The 25,205-nt window shown below is 41.3% G+C and overlaps 1 protein-coding gene across 2 annotated transcripts in view; it reads right to left on the bottom strand.

The window, feature by feature from the left end:
• Nucleotides 1-4,174: 4,174 nt before the first annotated feature.
• Nucleotides 4,175-25,205, bottom strand: part of kita (KIT proto-oncogene, receptor tyrosine kinase a) — a 34,736-nt gene continuing 13,705 nt past the window's right edge. The window contains exons 5-21 of one of the 2 annotated variants that reach the window (XM_079575298.1): nt 23,839-24,031; nt 23,487-23,673; nt 22,454-22,569; nt 22,097-22,211; nt 20,424-20,608; nt 17,169-17,275; nt 16,963-17,089; nt 15,949-16,053; nt 14,841-14,951; nt 14,525-14,666; nt 13,752-13,840; nt 13,541-13,671; nt 12,003-12,125; nt 10,677-10,788; nt 10,497-10,596; nt 7,162-7,267; nt 4,175-5,053 (exon numbers count right to left, since the gene is read on the bottom strand). In XM_079575298.1, the coding sequence (XP_079431424.1) occupies nt 4,880-5,053; nt 7,162-7,267; nt 10,497-10,596; nt 10,677-10,788; nt 12,003-12,125; nt 13,541-13,671; nt 13,752-13,840; nt 14,525-14,666; nt 14,841-14,951; nt 15,949-16,053; nt 16,963-17,089; nt 17,169-17,275; nt 20,424-20,608; nt 22,097-22,211; nt 22,454-22,569; nt 23,487-23,673; nt 23,839-24,031 (2,223 nt within the window). In that variant the 3' untranslated portion in view covers nt 4,175-4,879. The remainder of the gene's footprint in view (nt 5,054-7,161; nt 7,268-10,496; nt 10,597-10,676; nt 10,789-12,002; nt 12,126-13,540; nt 13,672-13,751; nt 13,841-14,524; nt 14,667-14,840; nt 14,952-15,948; nt 16,054-16,962; nt 17,090-17,168; nt 17,276-20,423; nt 20,609-22,096; nt 22,212-22,453; nt 22,570-23,486; nt 23,674-23,838; nt 24,032-25,205) is intronic. The other variant, XM_079575299.1, reaches the window with a different exon arrangement.

Genomic DNA, 25,205 nt, shown 5'->3' with positions numbered 1-25,205 from the left:
AACATTGGATCTTTTGACATTTCAGAAGCTAAAGGCGGTCCAACTAAATATTAGAGTGTGTGACTTTTCTTTTTTTGGTCAGGCAGTGTATTTAGGCAAAAAAACAAGTTGTATAAAAAGCTGTGCCTGCCCCAAGCCCAGGTCATGGGAATGCATTATATCAAGAAGGGTCACCAGGATAAAACTATAATGTATCAATCACTGCAGGTTGGGGATTTGTTGAGGTAAGCACTAGCTCATGAAATTTGGCTCAAATTATTGTCTGTTTGAAAGGAGTTGAATGCAGGCCTTTATACATCTCATGTATAAAGGCCGATCAGTTCTGTCGCATACATGCTGAAAAAAGCATAAGGGTCATTTGTCTGTTTATTTGTCTTAAGAGTTGACTAGTTAGTGACAGTGGGTGACATTAGCTCAGTTATAAAATACAAATTCTGCTATTAAATACTTGAATGTTAAGAAGGAAGCAGCCGGATAAAGTAATTTGCACAGTGCATCTAAAGCCTTTAATCGTAATCTCAGTCATTGTGTATTTTTGTGTAAAACTTCCCTAAACATGTGTTGAATGGCTGAACTTGAATGGTGGGATTTCCTGGCTGTCTCTTATCGCTTAGATCCAAAAACAATGGTCTCTGCCCACGCACTGGTCCCTTTGGAGGGTCCGGTGAGGTCTGAGTCCTCCTTGCGTCCTTAGGCCAGATGTCCCCGACCAAAGTGTGCCTAGCAGGAAGACCCGCTCCTAATGTGAGGACTCGGGGACGCATCTATGACTGGACGGCAGACTTCCTTGAAACAAAAAGTCCAGCGGATCTGAATGACTTTAGTTTTGGCAAGAGCAGAGGAACAACCTGCTCTGAGTGCGTGCAGATGGCGAGCAGTGTGTAAGAAACAAATGGCCCTCAGATGTGACTTATGGGAAGATTTTGTTTCTTTGTATGGAGTGTGGCATTCATTTAAAGAATGACAATGAAGAAAAGTGAATTTGCACAAATCCGTTATGATCACCTTCTTAAAGGGATATTTCTGGATTTTTGACATAGGGCCTCATTTCCTAGTTATCCAGAGTGTCGTTGATTTGTGGAGATATAATATACATATTATTATTTAACTCATGCAGTCCTTATATTTGAAGAGTTTAGTGGTGCTAGGCTAGTGCTAGGCTAGCGCATGTAACTGTTAAAAACTGTCTGACCCACAACAAATCACATATAACACCAGACTACCAATATAGATGTCTGTGTTGACTGAATGTGTTTTAAATATAACCATTTTGCATTTAAAAGAACTTTTATTTGAGCAGCATCAGCTTCCTGGTTGTAAGCTACGCAGCGGCGGAGTGATCTGCCAGGTTACCGGATCTACAATAGTTTGTTTACCTGCGGCCGGCATTACTAGACGTGGAATTCACAAAGGAGCTACAAATCAGATATGGCAACATTTGGAGGACTACCTGATGATTTTGAAGAGGTTTTTAATGCATTAGTTACCATAGAGATGCACTAGCCTAGCACCACTAAACTCTTAAGGGCTGCATGAATCAACAACACTCTGGAAAATTAGGCCCTATGCTCACATAAGAACTGAGCATATCCTGAAATCCTGAATTATCCCTTTAACATAAAGTACAATAAAGTACAATAAAGTGTTGTAGAGGGCAAAAATGTTTTTGCTTGCAAACAGTTCATGTGAGCTTATCTATATTAATTGTTTAATTACACCACCAAAGATTTTTAACAGAGAGTATAATCACAAATGCTCAAATTAGAGATGGGCTTATTTTGGCAAGTGGGCCTCGCTTTGGCCACACTTGCATCAGAGAAAACAAAGCTTTAAAAATTCAGTGACCCGGTCAAGAAATAGAATCTGATCTATTACAGTTTATTGAAATTGCTCCTATTGCCATTTCAACAATGTTTTCATTTTGTGGGCTCAGTGCTCAGTTCTCCTCAAATTCCTGCTTTTGATTATATTTTCTGCTTTCAACACTTTAACTTTGCAGACGATTTCATTGCTGCATAGCACTGTATCTAACACTTCCCACACTCTGGTGCTTTCACATTGACATAAACAACATACGCCAGTAAATGTAGTACTTTTATTTACATTGACACGTTTAACAGCATCACAACAAATGTACACAGTGTCACTAAAGCTTCGGGTTAAATAAATAAAGAGCCGGATGCAGAGGAAGAGGGAGGAAGCTTTCACAAGAAAATAGTCTCTCTTTTCTCTGTGCCTTTTAGACAGTGATGGTGAGCCTACTTGTAACTGTGGCAGAAACCGAGAAGACTGGCATAAGCGCAACCGTGGTTAAAGCCAAAAAAAGAAAGAAAAAAAAATTGCCAAAAAGAAAGTGATTTTTTGTTAAGTTTCCATGGTGACTGACACATAAGGAGCGCCTCAAGTTACCATCAAAATTTCCGAGCACACTTAAGAAAATACAGCATCAAATGTTCTGCATCGAAGTACCACGTCTTCATTTTTACACAAAGCTTTAAAATATAATAGGTACATTGATATTTACATTGACAGTAGAGCGTAAGACTGTGTGTTCCTATATAGACAATGATAAGTAGTGGCACCTCTTAAAAATCTTTTTTTTTTTAAATCTTCTATTACACTTTCATACACAGTCACACACACGATATAGGTCTATCCACGCACACAGGACACTTGCATCCGCCAATGGGGCAGTCCTATTTCGAACACACACAGTAGAGGTGCTCCAAGTCTCAAAGCTGAATCAGGAACAGCTGGAGAAATGTGGGGAAAACTGCTACTGGCCGGATAACAGAGGCCGACACTAAACAGAGTGTTGTGGCTTGGACCCCCGTAGCTTTCCCAATCAACGCTGCAGTCCACTTTGTAATGGCATTCATGTGACCCTGACTTAAAACAACTTAATAACAAATCTAACTACTTTAATGTTTCCTTTGTCATTGGTTGAAATGGAAACTCATCTCAAAATGGCAGTACCGTCTGGTCTAGTGCTTCTTGTAAACAAAAGTCATTCGCTGGATGTCAATTTGTACAACTGTACAACAAATCTCAAAAAAAGTAATCTCGATCTTGATGTTGCTACAGCTAGAATTGCCACCCACAAAAATGCCAGTAAGCCCACATTCAAAGCTAGCGTACCATGTCTAAATCATACGTTTAAAGAGCCTATATCATGCTTTATCCAGGCTTTTACTGCTACTTTTCACCTCAGCCTTAGGATTTTGTACTGAAGATTTTTATCAAATCAAATGTATCAACTCACCAAGGGCGCATTTCTCTCTTTTACTTCGGTGCCAAGGGAGGCTGTGGAAAAAAGATTTGTACTGGCAAACATGCTAATCAGTGCAGAGAAATCAATTGGAAAACGGACAGGGTCATGACAAGTGGAAAGGGTTCAGAAAAGGCAACAAGTCTTTACAGATTTCTTCGTGTGACATTTGCCAGAGTGTGGGCTGGCGTTTTGAGCGTGGAAGTGAGACCCCAGGTATGTTTTTGAGAAGGATGTAACATAATAGCATGATTGAAAGCTCAGAAAAGCGACATTTGCATGATACAGGCCCTTTAAGATATGGGAGTAGCAGTAGGCTTCTCTTCATAAAGATATACAGTATTCTAAGCTTAAAGGAATAGTTCAGGATTTTTGACATAGAGTGTGGATTTCTGGAGATATATATTTTTAAATTCATGCAGTCCTTATAGTTGAAGAGTTTAGTGGTGCTAGGCTAGTGCTAGGCTAGTGCATGTCTATGGTAACTAGTAGCCTGCATTAAAAACAGTCAAGCACAGTGCACCTGAGGCAAATCACTTATAACACCAGACTACCCATATAAATGTCTGTGTTGACTGAACTTTTTTTTTTTTCCCCCTAAATATAACCATTTTGCATTTAAAATAACTTATATCTGAGCAGCCTCAGCTTCCTGGTTGTAAGCTACGCAGCGGCGGAGAGATCTGCTAGGTTACTGGATCTACAGTAGTTTGTTTACCTGCGGCCGGCATTAATACACGTGGAATTCACAAAGGAGCTATCTTGTTTGGAGGACAACCTGATGATTTTGAAGAGGTTTTTAATGCAGGCTACTAGTTACCATAGACATGTGCTAGCACTAGCCTAGCACCACTAAAAAACAACAACACTCTGGCTAACTAGGAAATGGGGCCCTATGTCAAAAATCCTGAAATATCCCTTTAAGGTCTTCACGCCCTGTCTAATAGCTTATACAAGTGTCTCGTTATTTCAGCTGAATTGGCCCCCAAATATATTCTGTTATCTTCTTCATTTTAACACACAGTTGAGCATGTGATAATAATACTGACAAAAAAGTTAAAAAGAAACAGAAAGCTGCATTTTGTGATGTGAAAGGAAAAAAAAAAAGATACAAAAATTGAGTTTCTTGAAGAGGCTTTTTTTTTTTTTACCTCCAAGAACAGCAACCGGTATCAAGAATGCTACATGGATGTGTGGTAGAAACATTTTACAGTATGACAAAACAGAGAAAAAAAAAACCCCAAATGAAAACAAAAATAGTTTATGAAATGTGTAACTGAAAAATAAACATAAAAAGTCAAAGAAGTGACAGCTGATCAGTTTCAGGGGAGCACTTGAGTCTATCCACCTCCCCGTGTCGAAGCCCAAAACAAGGAAGCAATTATAGTCCATAAAATGTCCTTCTGGTACCAAGCACCCAATAATGTAACACGCACAACGATAAAAGCCATTCGACCATGGTCTTTTTGTTGCCTCTGTCCTGTCTGCGGCTGTGAGTCAGGTACCAGAGCAGTAAATGGGTCGTAGCGATGGGCGGCGCCGGGCAATGAAGGATGAACTTAATATTTTCAACAGGCACTTTAGGGGACAGCCGTGAAGGGACGTCCGGTGCTAAACTCGGTGAGCTCTCAGAGTGGTCCCCTCCAGGAAGACCTCATGCTGGAGCAGTAAGGGTTGTGTCTGTGGGTGGTTGTTGTTTGGTGGGTTCAAGCTTGGACTCTGGGAACCCGGCTTCTCCCTGGATCTGGGCGTCAGCGTTAGCTTCGAGCTGAAATTCAGGTAAATCTAGAGCAGACAACAAAGAGGATATGAGCAATTAGACAGTCAGGAACACATTTATGACATAATGATGGTTGTAAAATCACTCTTTAGTGTTGCATTTTGCTGGTAACAATGCGGCAACAATAGCTTAAACCTGAAGTAAACGGCAGTGAACAACTAATTGCGGTATTTGACACTCTACGTTTAACGATTGCGCCGGAGGGAAACTGCGACACATTCGCCAATGCTTTGCAACGTCCACTGCCAACATCAGGCCCAGGGGCAAAATCCGATCCTCCAGCATAGAACCTCAGATGTCTTTTAATGTACACCAAAAAAGCTAAAAGAAGGTCATCGTTTAGCTCCTGTTTTATGAGAAAAAGAAAACCGGCCCACCACAAAGCAAACTTCCAAACTACCTGTATGGACCTAGCTGGAGAATTCACCTAAGACTGGAGCATAGGTCGGAAACCCACCTAGACATGGGAAGAACATGCAAACTCCACAAAGAAAGACCCACACAGAACCCGATACCCTTTTGTTGTACCAAATGAGCACTAAACTAATCAATCATTGTGAGAACTAAACTATAGTCATGACAGAAAAGACCAAAACCCACTCGCCTTATCTTGACGGTAGTAAACACAGTGACCCGATCAGTGACATAATTATGGTTGTAAAGATAATAATCGGAATTCACGAGTTTGGCATTAACAACCATGGTTTCAGGGGCAGTTTTGTAAATCTGAATAAATTAGAATAGACGAATAAAAACGAGATATTAATGGAAGAGGAAAGAAAGTTGTGCTATCATTAGTTTTATATGGGGCCATCAATAAATGTCATCATAATATGGTTAATTAGTGTAGGACAAAGGAAACACATTAATATCTCCCCATGTTACTTATTCACCAGACAATTTGCCACTCCCACTCCCTTATGTCTCCGGATAGTTGCTATACCGCAGACGAGGCATGTGTTTATGATCGTTTTTGTTCACAACACTCATCTAGAATTTGATGTCATGATTCCAGATGCAGGGCAGGGCCGTGTGGCTGTGTTTCAATCACATGGTTTTCAAATGGGACTTTTAGGCCTCACGATGGAAATACACTGGTCGTAATGTTACGCGTGATTTTTACTCTCTCCTCAAAATGCTTAAAATAAGACAGAGGCCCATTGTGACGCATTACGCAGCCTCTGGCCTCACAGCAGGACCCCCATTGGCTGCAACTTCCTGACCAGTCACAATATGTAGCGTCTTCGGTTTCTTCCCACAGTCCGAAGAAGTGCTGTGTGAATTGGTCCTTCGAATCTGGGAGTGAGAGATCGTTCACACAATCTCTCAGTCGTTGCCCTGTGATTTGCTGGCACTGGTCCAGCCTGTGCCCTGCCTGAGGCCATAACTCTGCTGGAACAGGCCCAAATCCTGCATCAGCCTTGTTAAGGTTAAGCGCTGGTAAATGAAATGTCAGATAACATTTGAGTTTCACTTTTAGCTAATACAAGAAAGCGTGGTGCTTTCCAGGTGAGGAGTGAAGATCATCTGGCAATAAACGTTTCATTTGCAATAAACAAATGAATATCCAGATGATTTGGTGCAATCACTGCAGAGGCAAGACAAATAAACAAAGAAAACCTCTTGTTGTCAGGCAATATCCGTAGTGAATATGTTTAAGCCCTCTTTAAAGCTTTTAACCTTATTGGCAAATGTCTATTAATCCCCACAAACTACTCTATCTACTGCCAGACTGCACTTAGGCCTCCCGAAGGTCAAATACCGACAGTGTTCTGGTGAAGTGTGGTTTTCTGTTTATATCGTTGAAGTATTTTGAGTGCTTCTGGACCAATCATTTCTTTCACATCTGCTCCAGCTGTGATCTGCCCTCAAAACTTCAGCTGAATTATGCCTGACTATCCTGTTTAAGAATCAATTTCTCACAAAAATTCTGTTGCACCAATCTATTTATCACCGGTATAATTTAATAATGCTTGACACATTACACACTATTGGAAATATGTGGCCCGATGTAGCCATTAAAAACGCCAGACTGTGCTCTGACATTTGGGTTCACTGGCGTCCCACCTGCTGATCGAGGCGGCCCAAACTATTCAAACTGTGGAAAACCTACATGTTTAGTGGCATCGGACAGCTGTTGCTCGATCCTCTCCACGACCTTCCTGAAGGGGGGCCTTTTGACGGGGTCAGGGTCCCAGCATGACTGCATAATTTGATACCTGTCAATACAAAAACACATTCTTTCACTACATATTTGAGTTTTTAACAAGCATTTCTTAAAATATGATACAGAAGACACTGGTGAAACACAGGCTCTAAAATGGAATTCAAGAATCTTCATTTGTTCTGTTGACAAACTTTTTATATTAATCCGGTCAGTACATTTCTATGACAGTTTGAAACGCCCCGATGGTTAGTAAGCAGTTTCCTGTGTTTATGCAGTCTTATTATGATATACCTGTTGTTTAGACATATACAAACATGTTTGAAAGGCATAATTCTTAGCCATCCATATCCATTTCAGTTTCCTCTGAAACGTTAGTGCTCCTGGATGTTTTTGGCCTGTAGGCTTTCTTAGACAGGACCACACATAGTGAAAGCGCATGAAGAATGGGAAGAGACTTCCAGCATAGCATTGTGGGTGTTACGTAGGTTGGTATAAACTAATAATGCTCTTCATCAATTAGCTTTGGTCTCAAAAACCTGGATTGCTCCAGTTTGATTTCATTGGTTTATTTGTGTTTAAGTCCCCCTCCTGGAACCGCCACTTTAATGTGGTGGAGGGGTTTGAGCACCCGAATGATCCTGGAGCTCTCTTGTCGGTGGCTTCATGCCCCTGGTAGGGTCTCCCATGGCAAACAGGTCCTAGGTGACGGGTCAGACAAAAGACGGTTCAGAAGCCCCTATGAGAGACCAACAGGCCAGGTTTGAAGCGTGAGGTCGTCCTACCGTGGACTTCTGTGGACCCACCACTTGCAGGAGGAGCCATAAGGGGCTGGTGCAATGTGATTTCAGCTAAATCTTATAAGGCTCAACTTCGTAACTCTAGTCTATTGAAGCAAAGTTTTCTAGTCAGTAACACTTAAAGAGGGGGTATTATGCTTTTTTCAGCCACATAGCACCAGTCTATGGCACACTACAATGATGACGAAACCTTCTGTTGGTCTGTCAATGCAGTAAATTAGAATAACTGCCTTGTATAAAATTGCTCTTTCAAAATGGCGGTAGCGAAAGACTTGAAATAGGCCCCTGTCTCTTTAAGAACCTCTGACCCTTTCCGACACGCCCCCTCCACACGCTGTCTGTGGCATCACAACACTGCGCTCGTTGTCTCAACTGTATTGAAACTACGATCGGTGCATTTTAATTTTTATTGTTGGAAAGGAGCTACTGTTTATCACTTTGTGAACAATGGCCACACAGGATATTATTTGGAGACAAACCTTCCACACCGGACGCTTGGAAGGGGCTCTTGCCTGAAAAATAACTGCTGTTTGGAGGCTCTCTCTTTGCATCTGCCATGCCCTATGGATCTCTAACTATTCCCCCATGGACGACACCAGGATCTGCAGGAGCCCATACGATTCAAAGACGGACATTATCTGTGCAGGTGGACAGTGGTTTTTCGAGGTTACCCGTTAGCTTGTTATAATCGACTACAGCTCATTGTTGATGAAAAGTCTGCAATAAACCACAAATGTGTAAAGCCAGGCTCATTGTGTGATCATCGTAAAGGCTGCTTCAAGTAGTTGCTGCTTTATTGACGTTATTTGTGCATAATATGCTGCCTGTTTTCAATGAATGTTGTGAAGGTGAAGGTTGTTAGCTTGTCGTGGCTAATAGTGCCTTAGCTCCGGGAGAAAACCACTCGGCTACGACTCACTGTAGATGAAATGTGAGCAATAAACTACAAAATCAACAAGCCCGGCTCCGTGTGTGATCATCATAAAGGCTGCTTCAAGCAGTTGCCTGTTTTAGTGACGTTTTCAATGCATAATATGCTGCTTGTATTCAGTGAATTTTCCCGTTAGCTTGTCGCGGCTAGCTTGTTAGCTCCGGGAGAAAGCCACTCGGCTATGACCCATTGTAGATGAAATGTGAGCAATAAACTTCCAAATCAACAAGCCTGGCTCCGTGTGTGATCATTGTTAAACGGTTCTTTATGTGTGTGGTGGTTTTATTGACTTTATGTGTGCATATTTCTCGTTTTCACGTGATGACTCGAGGTTTAGCTTAGCATTAGCTTTCTCCGGAGGCTCTGTGCATCATCAAGGCCCAGCGCAGAACCAGACACTGAAATAAGTGTTTTTGTCACCGGTTTTAATCCTGGGTGTTTCGGTAACAGAAACACGGATGTGTGTCTTTGTAAAAGTTTCAGAACTGTTGTAACTCCGGTTCACAACACATGAAGCTAATCCTCCATGATGACTCTGTTTACATCTTAGGGCTGGACACTGCGGGGAGGGGGTTCTGCTGAGGAGCAGTGGTTGGTTACTCGGCTGGTGACGAAAGGTCGGAGGCGTATCCTGGAGGTCGGAGGCGTTTCCTGAAGGAATCAGGCGTTTTATCCCTAAAATGGCTGCCATCGGAGTTTTTACAGATTACTCGAAAATACGTGAATGTGCTAAGGCAACACTTCAGGCATGTTTTTAATGAGGGAATGACTTAATAACATGATGTAAAGCTTGAAAAAGTCGATTTTGCATAATACCCCCCCTTTAAAGTGTAAATTTCACCATTACTTTAACAAATACTCAATTGTGAACATATGTTTTGACGAAATAAAGATACAAAGACATGAAGAGAGCCAAAGTGATTCAAACATAAATACTTAAAAAAAATGGACAATGCTAACCAGGAAGGTAGCATTAGCTTCATACTAGCAGCAGAAGAAGAACTTTATTTCTATAGCGCCTTTCACAGTCATAGTCACAGAGCGCTTTACATGAGACAATTATACATTCACTCCATACTCGGTGGTGTTCAGTTTCCCCTGGGGGAGACTAATAGAAACAATGTCGTGACTGCACACATCTGCGCCAACGGTCCCTCTGATCACCTCCATGCATTCACACACACACGTCATTCATCCTGGCCGATTGTACATTTCTAGTGGTAGGGGATACCTATGCAGAAACGATGAGAACATGCAAACCTTCTAGCTGTGAAGCATGAGCGCTAACCGCCGAGCTACCGCCGAGCTACCGTGCCGCATACTACTTATGCTAACATTAAGAGAGAGTACTGCTTTTCGCTTCTACTGGACAATATACTGTAAAAGTCATCCATATGGACCTGATTTTGGCTTGTGACTCCAATGAGAGGTTTTCTTATGTTTTCTTCCCCCTCGGCTTGGCCACGCCTCTTTGTATGAGGCATTGCCGTCTATATTTCTGCACAATTTATTATTTATTGTGTGGTAAAGGCGTCTAGGCTAAATTTACTCACATTTCATTGGGGGCAAACTCTGGAGCATCCATCCTGTATCCTTCCTTTATCATTTTGTAAAACTTGGCATCCACGGGCATCCCAGGATACGGGCTGTTTCCTGCAGCATCACACAGACACACAGTTACATTCAGCTGCACCAAAACCAAACAATCACAAATCACAAAGTCACACACATACCTAAAGAGAAGATTTCCCAGAGCAAGATGCCGTAGGACCACACATCGCTCTCAAAAGTGTAGACGCATTCGAAGATGCTTTCAGGAGACATCCACTTCACTGGCAAACGAGCCTGAAAACACAATCACACAATGCAGTTATGTTTTACAGAGAGTTTTTGTATCCCTCTGTCCAAACCAATGGCCCCTGGCTGCTCTGCTTTTTGACGACACTCGGGGCCACCATTGTTCCGCCACTGCTGTAGTACCTAAATATCGCCACTAGTCTCCCATTGGAAAGCATTGTACTTTAGACACATTAAAAACAACTTTACCATTTTTTAAAAATCTATCTAGAGCTAGATGTTCCTCATGTGATAACGCTGGGTTAGTTACAATTAAGGAGACCAGGCTGGTTTTCGTAAGAACATTTTTCAAAATCTCGTACTCATGAGGCCGGACTGTTAGCACTGGAGCAGCACGAACTACACGTCACGCAAGGGCAGTGTCTACAGTGAAGATCCCGCCCTTATGCCCTTTTTAGGAACATGCTTCGTCAGAGCTGGGGAGGGGGAGTCTGTAAATCTACCATGATTTCCCCCTCGAGCGTTGTCATTGTGGCAAACGGGGAGAAGTGAGCAGGAGACGTCTATTCTTTTTAACCGTCTATGGTCGAAACAGCATTCTCAGGTGTAATCAGGTGTCCAATGTAGTACCGCAAAACGCCAGCAGAGGGTGTACTCTAGTTATGCACAGGTCAAATGAAAATTAATCTATTTATTGTATTTATTGTATTATTTGTAGTATCAGACTGTTACATAATAAAATATAGCTAATGCAAAAGAGTCCAAAGACTAAATATTGTGAATGCTGAAAATACAGCCTTGGCCTAAAACTATGGAATCCTTTAATGGTTTGTAAAAATGAAACAAGAATGCACAAAGCCCATTGTTGTGGATTGTTCTGGAGCTTGTCAGTTGACACTGAGACTTGCCAGACGCTGTGTTTGATTGAGAGGGCAAATTTCAGGAGCTTTCAACACAAATTGAATAGTGGTCTGCACAATGCACCAGACAAGGTCAAAGTCACCAAAGAATGCACTGCGTGTCACGATCTTTACATGATATTAGTCCCATTTCTATTGCATTTTCATAGTTTGACGTCTTATTCTGACCAAAAATTGGCAGGCATTGATAATTGAACATTATTGGTCAGTATTTGTCTGTAAAGTTTGCAGTAATTGCAGGAAGACTAAATTAGAGATAATAGCTTATAGATTATAGAGTGGGGTCTTGTGGTTCTGGAAATCAAATGTTCATTCATGTAATTCTAATAACTAGCCACTCACGTTGCCTTTGACCACATAGTTGGAATCTGTCGTGATGTCCCGGGCCAAACCAAAATCACAGATCTTTGCTACTCTTCCCTGAGTGAGCAGGATGTTTCGGGCGGCCAGGTCTCTGTGGATGCACTGCAAGACAAAGTGGACGATTAATCAAACCTTTGCGTATGTAATTTTAGTCAATAATATCAATAGTATCTCTCTTGTGAATGAAACACTTTCTGATGGCGAGTGCTGCAGCCGCGCTTCTCGGAGATCCGTAACACGCAGACGCTGACACTGAAACGTGATCTTTGTGTGCACACTATCTTAGCCTCAACGAGTGATTAATTTTTCAGCAGCATGCTCCGACATGCATTTTAGATTCTTTTACTAGCAGTGGAAACACAATCCGCTCTGTGTGATGACAAACACAGGGCAGTAAAATACAGTGTTTGGTCATTTAGGCTGAGCTGTAGAAACGAATGGTTCAGTATGATGTACGACTGACGGGAGATCATGTCAGATGTTACACGGTACAAGTGTTAGTTATCAAGAAAGAAACCTGAAACAAAGTGAATTTGCTAATTTCTCCAAACCCTAGCTAGAAAATATGCAATGTTTTACACTGTCTTCAGTTCTGCATAGTTGCTTGTCTTTGACATTCAGGCTTTTGATCAATGTTGTGTTTTGATATTATATACTATTACTACTTCACTCAAGTTGTTTTGAAGGTGGGTCCCAAATAGGGCTGGGTTTAATTCATGTATTAATCAATTTTAATCAATTTTAATCAATTTCCCTTTGAATAGCCCAATATCGATTAAAAAAACTTTAAATTGATCCTTTTAATACATCTTTTTCCCATAATATTGCCATGTGACTTCTTGCTTTTTTGTTTTAATCAGGTCATGTTAAAGGGACTATATATGGAGTTTAAAAATGTTAAAACCAAGTATTTTCATCCCCCTACATGTTCCAGCCATGTCCTACTGTGCAGAATGAGCTCAGACCTTTTCACTGCAACTGCCTCTAAAATCCTGCACTGTCACTTAAAATGGTGTTAATTCGGGACCGAATTACCGTCATGCACGAGCTTAATATAGAACCTGCAGTTACACGTAAGACCCGAGGTGGCAGTAGTGAGTATAAAATGACCAACTTGTATCTAGTCTCTTTAAATAAAAAGTACTAGATTAATGTAACTGCATTGGGTTCAATTCTTAGTATTCCTATTTTTACTAATGCACCCAATTAGAATTAGATTCTTCTATTTGCAGCATTGGTTCTTCTGAGAATGTCTTCCATTTCCAAGTAAAATCAGTATTGTGTAATATCCTTAAACTGAATCAAAAATCAATATTCAAATTGAATTGTGAACCGAATCGGGCCCTTGTGAAGTAAATCAAATCCAATCGATTTGTAAAATCCATATCGATGCCCAGCCCTTGTCCCAAAGCCACATCAGTTGAGATCCACTGCTCTACACCAAAAGTTAATTTAGGACTGTTAATGTGTCAATCCAATCCCCCTTAACTAACCCGAACCACAACTCAAATGCTTACATTTTTTGAGGCCAGGAACTCCATGCCTTTAGCGACCTGATAGGAGAAGCTCAGGAGGTCCTCTGTATCCAACGAGAAACCGTCTTCCTCAAACAGTTCACTTTCTTCATCTTCCTCGATGTAGGACCCACCTGCCAAACACACCACTCTTTATTACATCTCCCCATTATACACCTCAAACTATCACGTAATTATTCAATGAAAGTCTTGCCTTTCCGAATGGAGTGCCTCTTCTCGGACGTTAGCGGGTGTGTGCCAGCGACAGAAGGCCTCATGGCCACGTAGCCGTTCAAGCTGTCACTGTGAGGAGGAAAGAGAGCAGTCTGTCTCAGCTAAGCACAGCACCCCTCACACGCTGCTGTCCAAATACCTCATCCTACGCACGTTCTGGGAAGTAAACACTACTACTACTATCACTTTTGTCTCATCTACTATGCCTTGGATTAAAAAAAGAAGTATGCATTTCAGAGCATACTGTTTTGTAATCCGAACTGTGGGATTCTCTTTTTTTCTATGTACATTGTTAGATCAAGTCTAAATATCGACAGATTCAAAAATTAATAGTATAAGATATAATAAGTATAAGATCAAATTGGACTCAACTTGGGCTCAGCTCTGGGCTAAATTGGGACAAATGAATATCTAAAACAAGTCTAAGTTAGGAGAGAGAGAAGGTTACTGTTTACATTTATTTGATGATCGCAAGTGGCGGGCTAAAGCATGGGGAAAAAAGAAGAATCCAACGCACTCTTCCTGTTTCCTGGAAAGATTTTCTATTTACATTTTCTAAAGCCTTATTTTGATGTGCTAGTCAGTTCTAAATCTTTAAGAAAAACACTGTGTGCTACTAACACAAGCCTTTCTCAAGGAGTCATTGTGTTACAGCATTTTGCAACTCGGTCATCTTCTTAAAGAAATACTGTTGGTCAAGAAGAGTTCGGGGATCAACACATGGAAAACTTCTAAGCACCAAAAGCCCTTTACCCTTTGGCCTGTCTCTGCATGACCACATTGCGATAGTAACAGTCTTCTTCACTCTTGTAGCAGATGAAGGACTCTCGTTTCCTGCGCAGGAAGTTGAGCAGGTCTCCAAAGCAGCAGTACTCCGTAATCACTAAGGTGGGCCCTGTTGAAGAGAGGAAGCAAGCCTTAGGGGACGAAGACTCAAGAAACACAACTGAAACAAGTGACACTCAAATGTAATGAGCTCTTCATAAACAAACACAACACAAGGAGAGGCCGTTGGAACAGTATCCTCGAGCCAAGTTTCCACCATCATAATCAAACAGAAGTGCCCCACCTCCGACTGTGCACGCTCCGAGCAGGTTCACGATGTTCATGTGGTTCCCCAAATAACTCAGCACTTTCAGCTCAGACATCAGGGCTTCTTTCTCTGTGGAATGAGCGCTCGCTGCAAAAGTGAATGAGTTTTACATATGAGATTTTGTAATAATGGTTCAAACAACATAATGCAGTGTTTGATCATGCAAAGTATCATTATGAAGTAAGGTGTACTTTGCCATCACTGTATGAATATGTGTCTTCTGTATTTGACACATCCTTCAGCACACATCCTTTTCAGATTTTATAGTTTAGTCTAAAGGGACAACACAGGTCTGTTCTCAAACTTAAACAGGAAAGGACTAGCCCTTGATATGCAGTGATAAAGTTTGCAATCCACCAGAAGCAGCCAGCGAGCGAACCGTGGTTTAAAAACTAGCATTCATAGAAGTGCGTGGTTCATATTGAGTGTTGATTAAAAAGTTAGTTTAAAGCATTATTTTTTTATTCATTGTAGTTTTTTGTTTTTTTTTTCCTTTACAGACATTGTTACAGAAATGTGTATATATTCTGTTTCTCTGCATCTGCGGGGGATTGGCTACAGCAGATCCCAGGAAATACATCAGACAGGTTTAGAAACAGCAAAGGTACAGCACAGAACACTTTGACCTGTTTTTCTCTGATTGTACTTTTTCTAACTGTCTGCACATAACTGTGTGTTTAGTGACTTTCTCGTCCAGGTGCTGTGACTTACTTAAGTCATACTGTCTTGCATCTGAACATTGTTCATATATGTATAAATATATAAATAAGTCTTAAAAGTATAATAGCAGATTTTCATTTTTTCCATGTTTACTTATCTGATTGGTCAGTAGTTTTCTGTATGAGATTACCGTTCATAATCTGAAGAAAACTCATGATTTGGATTAGTATTGTGTTTGACTTTTATAGGCACTTACTGGCTGAGAAAACCGCAACTCTCACACATCGTTATGATCTATTGTATAAATCCAATAAAAAAGAACTTGATCTGCCAGTTGTAACATTTTGTATGCAAATTACACTAACGGTATATGTTTGGAAAACATTTGGTGATATTTTTAGCATTTTGCACGTGTGTTTCTTACATTTCAACATCTTCACTGCCACTGTCATGACCGAGTCTGCTTTGGACAGACCGTACGCTGTAGCCTCCACCACTTTCCCAAAGGCTCCGGACCCCAGAGTCTTCCCTGTAAAAACAAAGCTGTTACTTTAGGAGTTGGCTGAGCGCCATGTTCCTGGGACATCATCAGTTAGTGCCCCGGGGCGGTTTATGTAGCACCTGGACGCGCTGGATCCTGTTAGAGGAGGCTCGCTAAAACAACAGCACTAAGTGTCAACAGACCGTGTGTTGACAGTGAGGGAGAGACCAACAGTGGAACCGGTTTAAGGCACTGACCAGGGACAGGAGCGAAGCTTAATGCTGGGCAAATATAAACATACTGAGTTCAATCGATCAGAATGAGGCAGCCTAAGGGAGGGTCATCGTAGTAGAGTTGTTGGTTAGAAAATGCAATGATGATCCGAAACAGCACATTCAAAGCTTCCTCCAGTTTCCTTTTCCAGTTCCAGTCCTTTTCCACCTGTGGATGTAATGGCCTGTTGCTGCTCAATGGGGTGTATCGGGAGCTTTGGCGGGAAGTAGGCGGAGAGTGGGAGCTTCCTGGTTATGAGAGGAGCTTGGGGAAAACTAGAGGCGCAAAGTTTGAGAAAAGTGAAACTAAAGTGACACCACAGCACCACAGAAGATTCAATGATTACTCAAACATGCGCGAATGGCTCACTTAAAACTCAAATTTGCCATATAATACCCACATCAAGTATTTACTGTAATATTGCTTAAAACCTTTTTGTTTGTAAATGGGGACATATCCTAAATAACCTTGTGGATTAATGAAGGGGTAATATGCTTTTTGCTGGTATTTAGTTTTAGTTTAGTTTATTTTTGTTTTTGGTGAGAGAACAGCCTTGTAGCATGGTAAACAACCCTCGGTCAATTTTGCATAATACACCCCTTTAAAGGTTAATAAGTGGTACTGTGGAAAGGTGCATCACACACTGCACCTAGTGGTGATAAATGAAGGGATCAGGGCACCTACCGAATCGCAGGTTATTCCGAGGGAACTCCCACTGGTGATCATACGGTAGCTGGGTGGGGTCAATATACACATAGTTGTTTCCATGGATGCCCTCAATAACTTTCCACTGGATCTGATATTTGGGTTTCTGCCAAAGAGGAAGCATTAGCTCGACTGTACTCTACAGGTATATAGTTTGAAGCTATAGGTGTGTGACATGCTTTTACCTGTAGGTACTTGTAGAAGAGTATGATCAGGACCAGACTCAGAACAGCGGCGACTGACACTGTGCAAATGAGCACCGGGGTGAACAGTCCGTGTGGGACCGCCCTCTCTGAAAGCAGAAAAAGTACACACATTAATGTGCCAGCGGCATATGAAGCAAGTACATTTATGATAGATGTGTAAAAGCGTTTTTTAGTGAGCTTTAGTGAACAGAAGTCATGAGCATAACCAACCAACCAAATAACCGACCAACCAACCAAATTACTAACCAACCACCCAAACACCCAAATTAATCAATCAATCAATAAACAACCAAATAACCTACCAATCAACCAACCAACCAACCAACCAACCAACCAACCAACCAACCAACCAACCAACCAACCAACCAACCAACCAACCAGCCAGCCAGCCAGCTCGCCAACCAACCAACCAACCAACCAACCAACCAACCAGCCAGCCAGCCAGGTCGCCAACCAACCAAACAACCAACCAACCAACCAACCAACCAACCAACCAACCAACCAACCAACCAACCAACCAACCAACCAAATAACCAATGTGCAATAATAGAGCACAAAATAATTTGCAATGTTCAACCGCCTTAAAGACAAACTACTGTATATCTAGTGTATAACGACAAATAAGCATTATATTTGCAGTGGGTAATCAAAGAATGGATCTGGATGAGGACCTCACCAACTAAATCTCATATCTGGCTGCCTTTAGTCAATATCTCCATGGAAACGAGCTGGAGACAACTCACTCCCAGTAAAAGTCACAAGCCCGTCGCTCACAGCACAAACAGACATTTGTTCATTATTTTTGCCATTTCTCAACAATGTAAATATCTGTAATAAAATAAATTATTGTAGTTTACTCTGTATTAGTATTTTTATGACTTTGTTGACATCAGTCTGCCCAGGGACTACAGGTGGAAATTAGCACAAGTGCTATAACCTGGTACAATGCATCTCTCCCTTTGAGGTTAATGTATATTGTACACTGTCCCTGTTCAAATAAATAAATAAACTAAAACTAAACTAAACTAAACTATAGGGGTAAAATGTTACTTTAAATACAACAATAATTATATTTTTGCAATAATGTACCATTTAAACACATTTCATTCCATTTAAAAAAAAATCTTAGGCTATTTTTCCCCCAGAAAACTGTGTAAAATCAAGACTTAAAATTCTAAACGCAGACCAAAAACATGCTAAACACTTAAACAAATACGGAAAAAATCATGGCTAAAATCATGGCTTTAAATTTAGGCACATATAAAAAAAAAAATGAAAAGATTGAAAGGTTTCAGAGATTTTACGATGAATTGTTTTTTCTCACAATGTAGAACCTACTACTGTGAGAATCTGTAACATTTGCAACATATTGTGCAGCCCGATTAAGTAAAACATCTTATTTTTTCATCCCAAATCAGCAAAACCTCCACAGCATATGGCCTATTTGATTAGTAAACTGCAATGCTATACTTGTTTCAAAATCCTATTTAGGTATTTGATTGTGATCTATGTGATTTTACCTTAACTGTTGACTTAGTTTACTTTACCGCAATTCCACGTGGCGAATGCAATTACTAAGGCGTTGTTTGTTTGTTTATATGATTGGCTTAGGGTTTGTCGTTGACATTGCAATGGGCTATTAGGCTAAATCTGCCGGAAACTCACTTTGGTCAGTTCACACTGCACTAATCCAATTAAACATGTGTACACTGAGTCTCACTGATTATAGCATGCCGCTTTCCATTTGTCAAATCACTACGTTATCCACACTATATTCCAATTTTATGTAATTGTTTTTTGCATAAAAGGGGACGAGCCATCATATGTGTCCATTGTCATGTACCTATAAGGCCTGATCCTTTATTGTTTTGCTCCTCTGTACAGTGGGATGTAATAAGCTCTTTATAGATAAGGAGCTTTCTCTGCACTTCGAATCTGAGAATGCCGAGTCTGCAGGAACTAATCCGCGGTAAAGCTGTCAGTGGATACTAGAGCTGTGTATTGTGCTCATCACTCACACCTCAAGACCTCCACCCCCTTTGTCCCGGGACTCCCACCAAGAACAGGACTCCGGCGGCGCTCACTGTTCAACACTCTGGAAGCTCCAAATCCCGCCTCTTAATACTCACTTACATTTCTCTTGACCCACTAACCCCTGCGCAGTGTCCTACATAACCCTTCGCCTGATCGGCCCGGGACGACTTCACTGAACTCAGAGTCCCCGCGCTTGTTCCTCTCTGGACACGGTGTTTAGCAGATGGAGAAGCCGTTAGAACAGAGCGGATTTGGCGACAGACTATAAACAATGACGTGAGACAATTCCTATCAGTGGCATCTTATTGTAACCAATCAACACTGGCCATCTCCTTACACATGTTTACCTTACAGATTGTGCCAGAGCGTATACGGGCTAAACCCTGGCAAAACATGCTTTTAGTAAATATTGTGAGCCAAGGAGAAAATCCCATTTGGGGTTTACAAAGTTGTGTGAATACAGAAGGACAGCCAAGATCTGATTTTCTAAGTTGACTTGTGCATGGAATCACTGGCAGGTGACATGGACTTTTTAGCCAACATCTAAAAACTAGACAGTTGCCCAGTCCCATAAAGATTACACTATAAATCACCTAATACAAAATCTTAGTTTTGGAAGGGAAAAAAATAATAATATTGGTTTGTTTTCTTGGGACCATGCAGGTTTCATTCTAAAAGAACTGATCCCAGTGGTTCCCAAGCTATTTCCCTCCGTGACCGCGATTTTACCAGTGAAATCATCAGTGACAAAAAAAAATCGTCAAAGATCTGCTAAAATAATCAAAACAGAATAGAATCATCCAGTTTGGACCCCAGAAAGTTGTTCCAACTTTAAGACGCAGCAGTTATTCTACTGCACTGCAGTGGGTGTAAACAATAGCGAAGGAATATCTGTATATTATTATTGTTATTCTTAATAATAGCCAGGTTCATAAGATACAGTAATCCTTACCCCCAAGGCTTCACTGACAGAGCAGCACAGCAGGAAATTTGCAAGAGAGTGAGGAGAGACACACGACAGCTGATGAACCTGCATATTATGTGCTTCAGCTCAACCATCAAACCACAGAGCAATGCTATCTGGCGAGAACTAAGTCTTTTTATATATAAGTATAGTAATATATGAACATTAGTAGTATAAGCTAGACACTGCTAGGGTCACAATATGCTTCAACATAAATATCTGTAGTAATTTCTCACCACTGATAGAGAAGAGCATGTAGGCCTGCTCTCCCTCCACGGTGGCCACACACTCCAGCGTACTGAAGCGGCCGCGGCTGATGTTCACGCGGCTCTCCACCTCTGTCTTCCCGAACAGCGGGCTGAACAGGGTCACTGTCATCACGTTGTGCTCCTCCTGCGTAGCGTTCACCTGCTGTGAGCACCTGCGAGGACAATAACACTGCAGATAAATCACTTCCTCTGATGACTGCCAAGGTTTAAGTCCGTTTTCAGTTTTCACATGCTATTGTGAAGTGTTTCAATATGTGGTGACAGTGAAACAAGTGGTACATGGGGCTGATGTACTGTAGCAAAGCCAGTATGTTTACTTTATATTTTGAAACCAATTTAGAGACTGAATTTTCATCCTAAATTCAACCTGGTATAGTCCTGATCTAGACATGGTTTCCTTTTTGTAAATTTGAACAAAACCATTTCTTAGTTTTAAATGCTATTTCATGTCTTGGGAGATAGGTCCTAAATTGTAGTTTAAGGATACTATATATACTAAAACAAACAAATATTTTATCCCCAAGTTAAAACCTAGGTTTATCAAGTTATGTTGTGATTTAAACCTACTTAGCGTGAAAAGTTTGGGAATTATAAAAATACAAAGAAATCCTATGTTTATCCCAAAGTAATTGGACGTCATGTGGTTGCTCTCTGGCCATAGGTGAAGCTAGGTCACGCTACGTCCTGTTTCATTCGGCAGACCTAATGAGATTAATTGTCATCTTACCGTTGGGATAATCACTTATGATACATTACTAGGATGTCCCGCCCATGTATGCAGTTTACAGTGTGAAACTGTATCACATTACTGTGCAAAACTTAAAGACTTCAAGTCAGGTGTGGAAAAAAGCACAACCCGACAAGTAATCTATCTTTCAGTTTGGACATTAAGCCCCTCATTGTTCGCCATATTTGGTTTTATAACTTCTTCTTTTGATACCTCAGCTCTAACTACGGATCATGCAAAACCGAAGCGGTAACTACCTGTCTAATATATAACAACTTATCAAGAATATGCAAACACCAGCCCCAAAAGGCAAACAGAGTGAGAAGGATGAAATCCCATGAGTTGATAAGTCAACATACGCAAATATTGGTGTAACGAGTTGAGAATGGAGGTGTCTGCTTTGTGTTCTAACAGAATATTTGGAAGTTAATCTATAAGTAAATACTAAAGCTATACATTTATGTCTACACAAGTAAGGACTGCATCAGTACATTTGACTTGTGTTTGATAATAAAGCTCCACACTGTAAAAAAGTGTTCAAACAGTAGTCATTGAGTGCAGTGGTTAAGGGGGCACGAACACTGTAAATGCATTAAGTTTGTCTATTTAATAAATACGTTATTGCACTAGTCTCATTAACGTTATGCGAACACAATAAGAAGAAACACACTAGTCATGGCAGTAGGTCACGTCTAGGCCACAGTTGCCCTGGGGCAGACCGACAGAGGTGTGACAGACTTATAAAGGAGACAGTGAGTGTGGTACAATGTAAGGATAGAATGAAAGAAACGCAATATTTTTTTTCTATTTACTAGTTACGTCTGGTTCTAGCCTTTGCATCAACGTATAGGTTAAATATGAAAAAAAAAATGCTCTAAGTCTGTGTTCAATCCGTTGCCATGCACTGACTCACCTCACGTACGACTGCTCACAGTAATACCAGGTGATCTCTGGAGGTGGAGATCCTTCAGCCACACAGCGCACCTGGCCATCCACGGGGCCCGCGTGGGACACAATCTCAGGTTTACCTGAAACAAAATGCAATTGATGAAATCCTTATGTTAGTGATAAGGGGAAGCGATGGGGGACTGAACCCCTCCATAGAGGACTAACACAAGCACCACATCGAAAAATAATACTGTTATACATCAAACATGACCAAATTGAATGTTCATAGGTTGGGCTTGATCTCAATTCAAAACTAAATGTCGTCAAACTGCTAATATTGATTTGAAATAAAGATAATTTAAAGGATGACATTTGGACTTACTGATGACAAAGATGGTGAACGACTCGTTCACTGACGTATGCCCGTTAGTCGCTCTGAAAGTGTAGACTCCGCTCTCCGCAATCTTCAACCGCACCAGTCGCAACTCGGACACAAATCTGGAATAGACAAAGGGGTTAATTGCATTGCTTTTACATTGCTTCATCCATGGATAATTGTGTGATGTAAAATCAATTTTCCCAAGTTTTTACCACAAGTCTATTGATTTGTAACATGAGCGCTTCAAAAGCCCGTGTCACGCTTGATTGCAGTCGTCATGTATTATTAGAACTAAAAGATTATGGCTTGTTTCTTCATGATGATGCCCCGAGGCAAGAACCAAATGTAATAGGTTAAATATTGGCTCACATTTCTATCTGTGAAGCGGCTGCGGGTTTGCTGCAAAAGGGCACTTCCAATTCTAACAGTTTCCATTTCAGTGGAAACCCCGAGGCCTTCTTCAAATTTCAGCCGAATTTCTCACGTAGCTGCACACTCCACTAACCCGCCGCCAAACCTGGGTGTTACATTTCACTGAAAGGCTATAATGAACTTTTTGCCGCTCCTGTTTGGAGATTGAATTGAGTGTTGCAACTGTGCGTTTTGCTGATACCTGTTCATTTTTGTAATCTGGATTACAGGGAAGAGAAGGCTGAGATTTTAGACTTAGTAATGTTTCCATTTTCATTCAAATTGTCACATGGATGGGTGTCCAAACTGTTTTTGACCAAGGGTATAGAGTGGAGTTTAATCCTTGAGTTATCTGATTTCCACTGCAAATTAAGATTGGGTAAGTATCCTTCAAGGCTGTCCCAGGGCAACCTGTCAAGGGCAGTGCGTGTAGAAGTAACTAGCCCAAGGTTGTGTCTATTATTACATGTTAAACGTAGTAATTGCTGGTTTATCATTACAGTAACAGCAGATAGAAACTATATTGATCTGATCTGGAGAGGCATCTTTTCTTTTGAGTATTAAGTTTGCACACGCTCAAATTAAATAATCAGTCATTACCTAGACAATGACAAATCGGCTGTACCTGTACTGGTGGGAGTACGTGGTGATGACGTGGTCTGTGGTGTTGCGGAGGCCATGTTCCCTGAGGGCCCAGGAGAAGCTGCGCGGTTTGGGATAGGCCTCCATCTCCACCTTGAGAGTCAGACTCTCCCCTGAGCGCACGTGGAAGGTCCAGTTCTTCTTCGGCACGAGGGTCATGAAGCCCTTCTCTGGAAACAATAAAACAGAACTATGTCATTATGCTTTTTACAGTGGGTGGATGATGGGTGGATGGATTCAATAAAGAAAGACATAAACAAAACAGAGACAGAAAAAGGTAATATCAGACAAATCTTTGCTTGATGTCAGTATGTCACTTATCAATTCTCACTCACCGTAGACATCCAGCCAGAGCGACTGGGAGCTGAACCCCTTCTCGTTCTGCGCCTCGCACCGGTAACGTCCCGCGTCCTCAGGCTTTACGTCGGCGATGCTCAGGGTGACGTTTCGCTCGTGTCTGATCGGCTCCATCACGATTCGGGACGCCGTGTCCACCTCTGCCGGTTGCTGTGGATACCAGACGGCACCCTGTCAACGCCCAGAGATCTCTAAAGATTAACCGCGTCTGCACGTCTCTGCGCGCCAAGCACACTTACCAACAGAGACACGCACACGCACGAATGGAGGCAATAGATAGATATTCAGAATTTGTTATTAGGATTTTGATCAAACACATCTTGCTTGCAATCTCAGCTGGCATCACAAGAGGATATCTCACATGGTAAATAAAGTTCATTCTTATCTTATTTACTCCATGTGCACTCAAACTGCCAGAGTAGGGATGTGGATGGTGCAGTAAAAGAGTGGTTTCATTGGAGGGGAAAAGGAGAGGTGCAGTTAAAAGTACACATTTTTTTGTTTCTAGTTGGATGGTTGGGCTCTTAATCTGCTTTATTGACGTGGCATTGGACTCGAAACAATTCAAGGCTAATGTCATTTGGTATAAAGTTCAAAGGCAAGTAACAGTCAATGTAACAGTGAAATGCATTGCATGTGAATAAACATTTGACTTGAGTAGAATGCACTTTCCACTACTAGAAGCTTCTTGAGGTAAGACTGCCCTCACTCAGCACTACAACAACCCAATAGAGATGACGGCTTAAGAACTTTTGTCTATGACTTACAAACAAATGCATGTATAAGATTCAACTCACAAACGTGGCTACAAAGAGTACCGTATTTTCCGGACTTAAAGTCGCACTTTTTTTCATAGTTTGGCTGGTGGTGCGACTTATACTCCGATGCGACTTATATATCGAAATACATAATTTCACATGTTTGTTATATTCACACTGACAGCAGCTACAGGGCGTTCCAGGCTTGTGTACCAGTGAATGCTACTCCTGCACCACTGAAGATTTAAAAAACGGTAATTGAGCAGCAGAAATAACGTTTGGAGTGAGCGAGACCCTTGTGAGCAAATTAGTTTGCAAATGAGAGCTTGAAAAACGTGATGCCGGGAGAGGCTTGTAAACAGTGCAGTTACGCCTCCTTATTTCTTCTTCATTATGCATTTTTTGGCTGGTGTGACTTATAGTCTGAAAAATACGGTATAATGAGCAGCTAATGAAAACAAAGATCTATGAGGTTTTGGCTGGTTAGCTAATGTTAAGCTACAGTCTGGCATGAACTTCTTTGGTCTTGTGAAATAAATAGGCCCTGTAAGCTGTCTGACCTCAAAGATACTGTGTTTTGTCCCTGA

This window comes from Gobius niger, assembly GCF_951799975.1.
Source record: "Gobius niger genome assembly, chromosome: 17".
Classification (NCBI taxonomy): Eukaryota; Metazoa; Chordata; class Actinopteri; order Gobiiformes; family Gobiidae; genus Gobius; species Gobius niger.
Note: the sequence above shows the minus strand (reverse complement) of the source record. Positions and strands in the feature narration are given on the sequence as shown.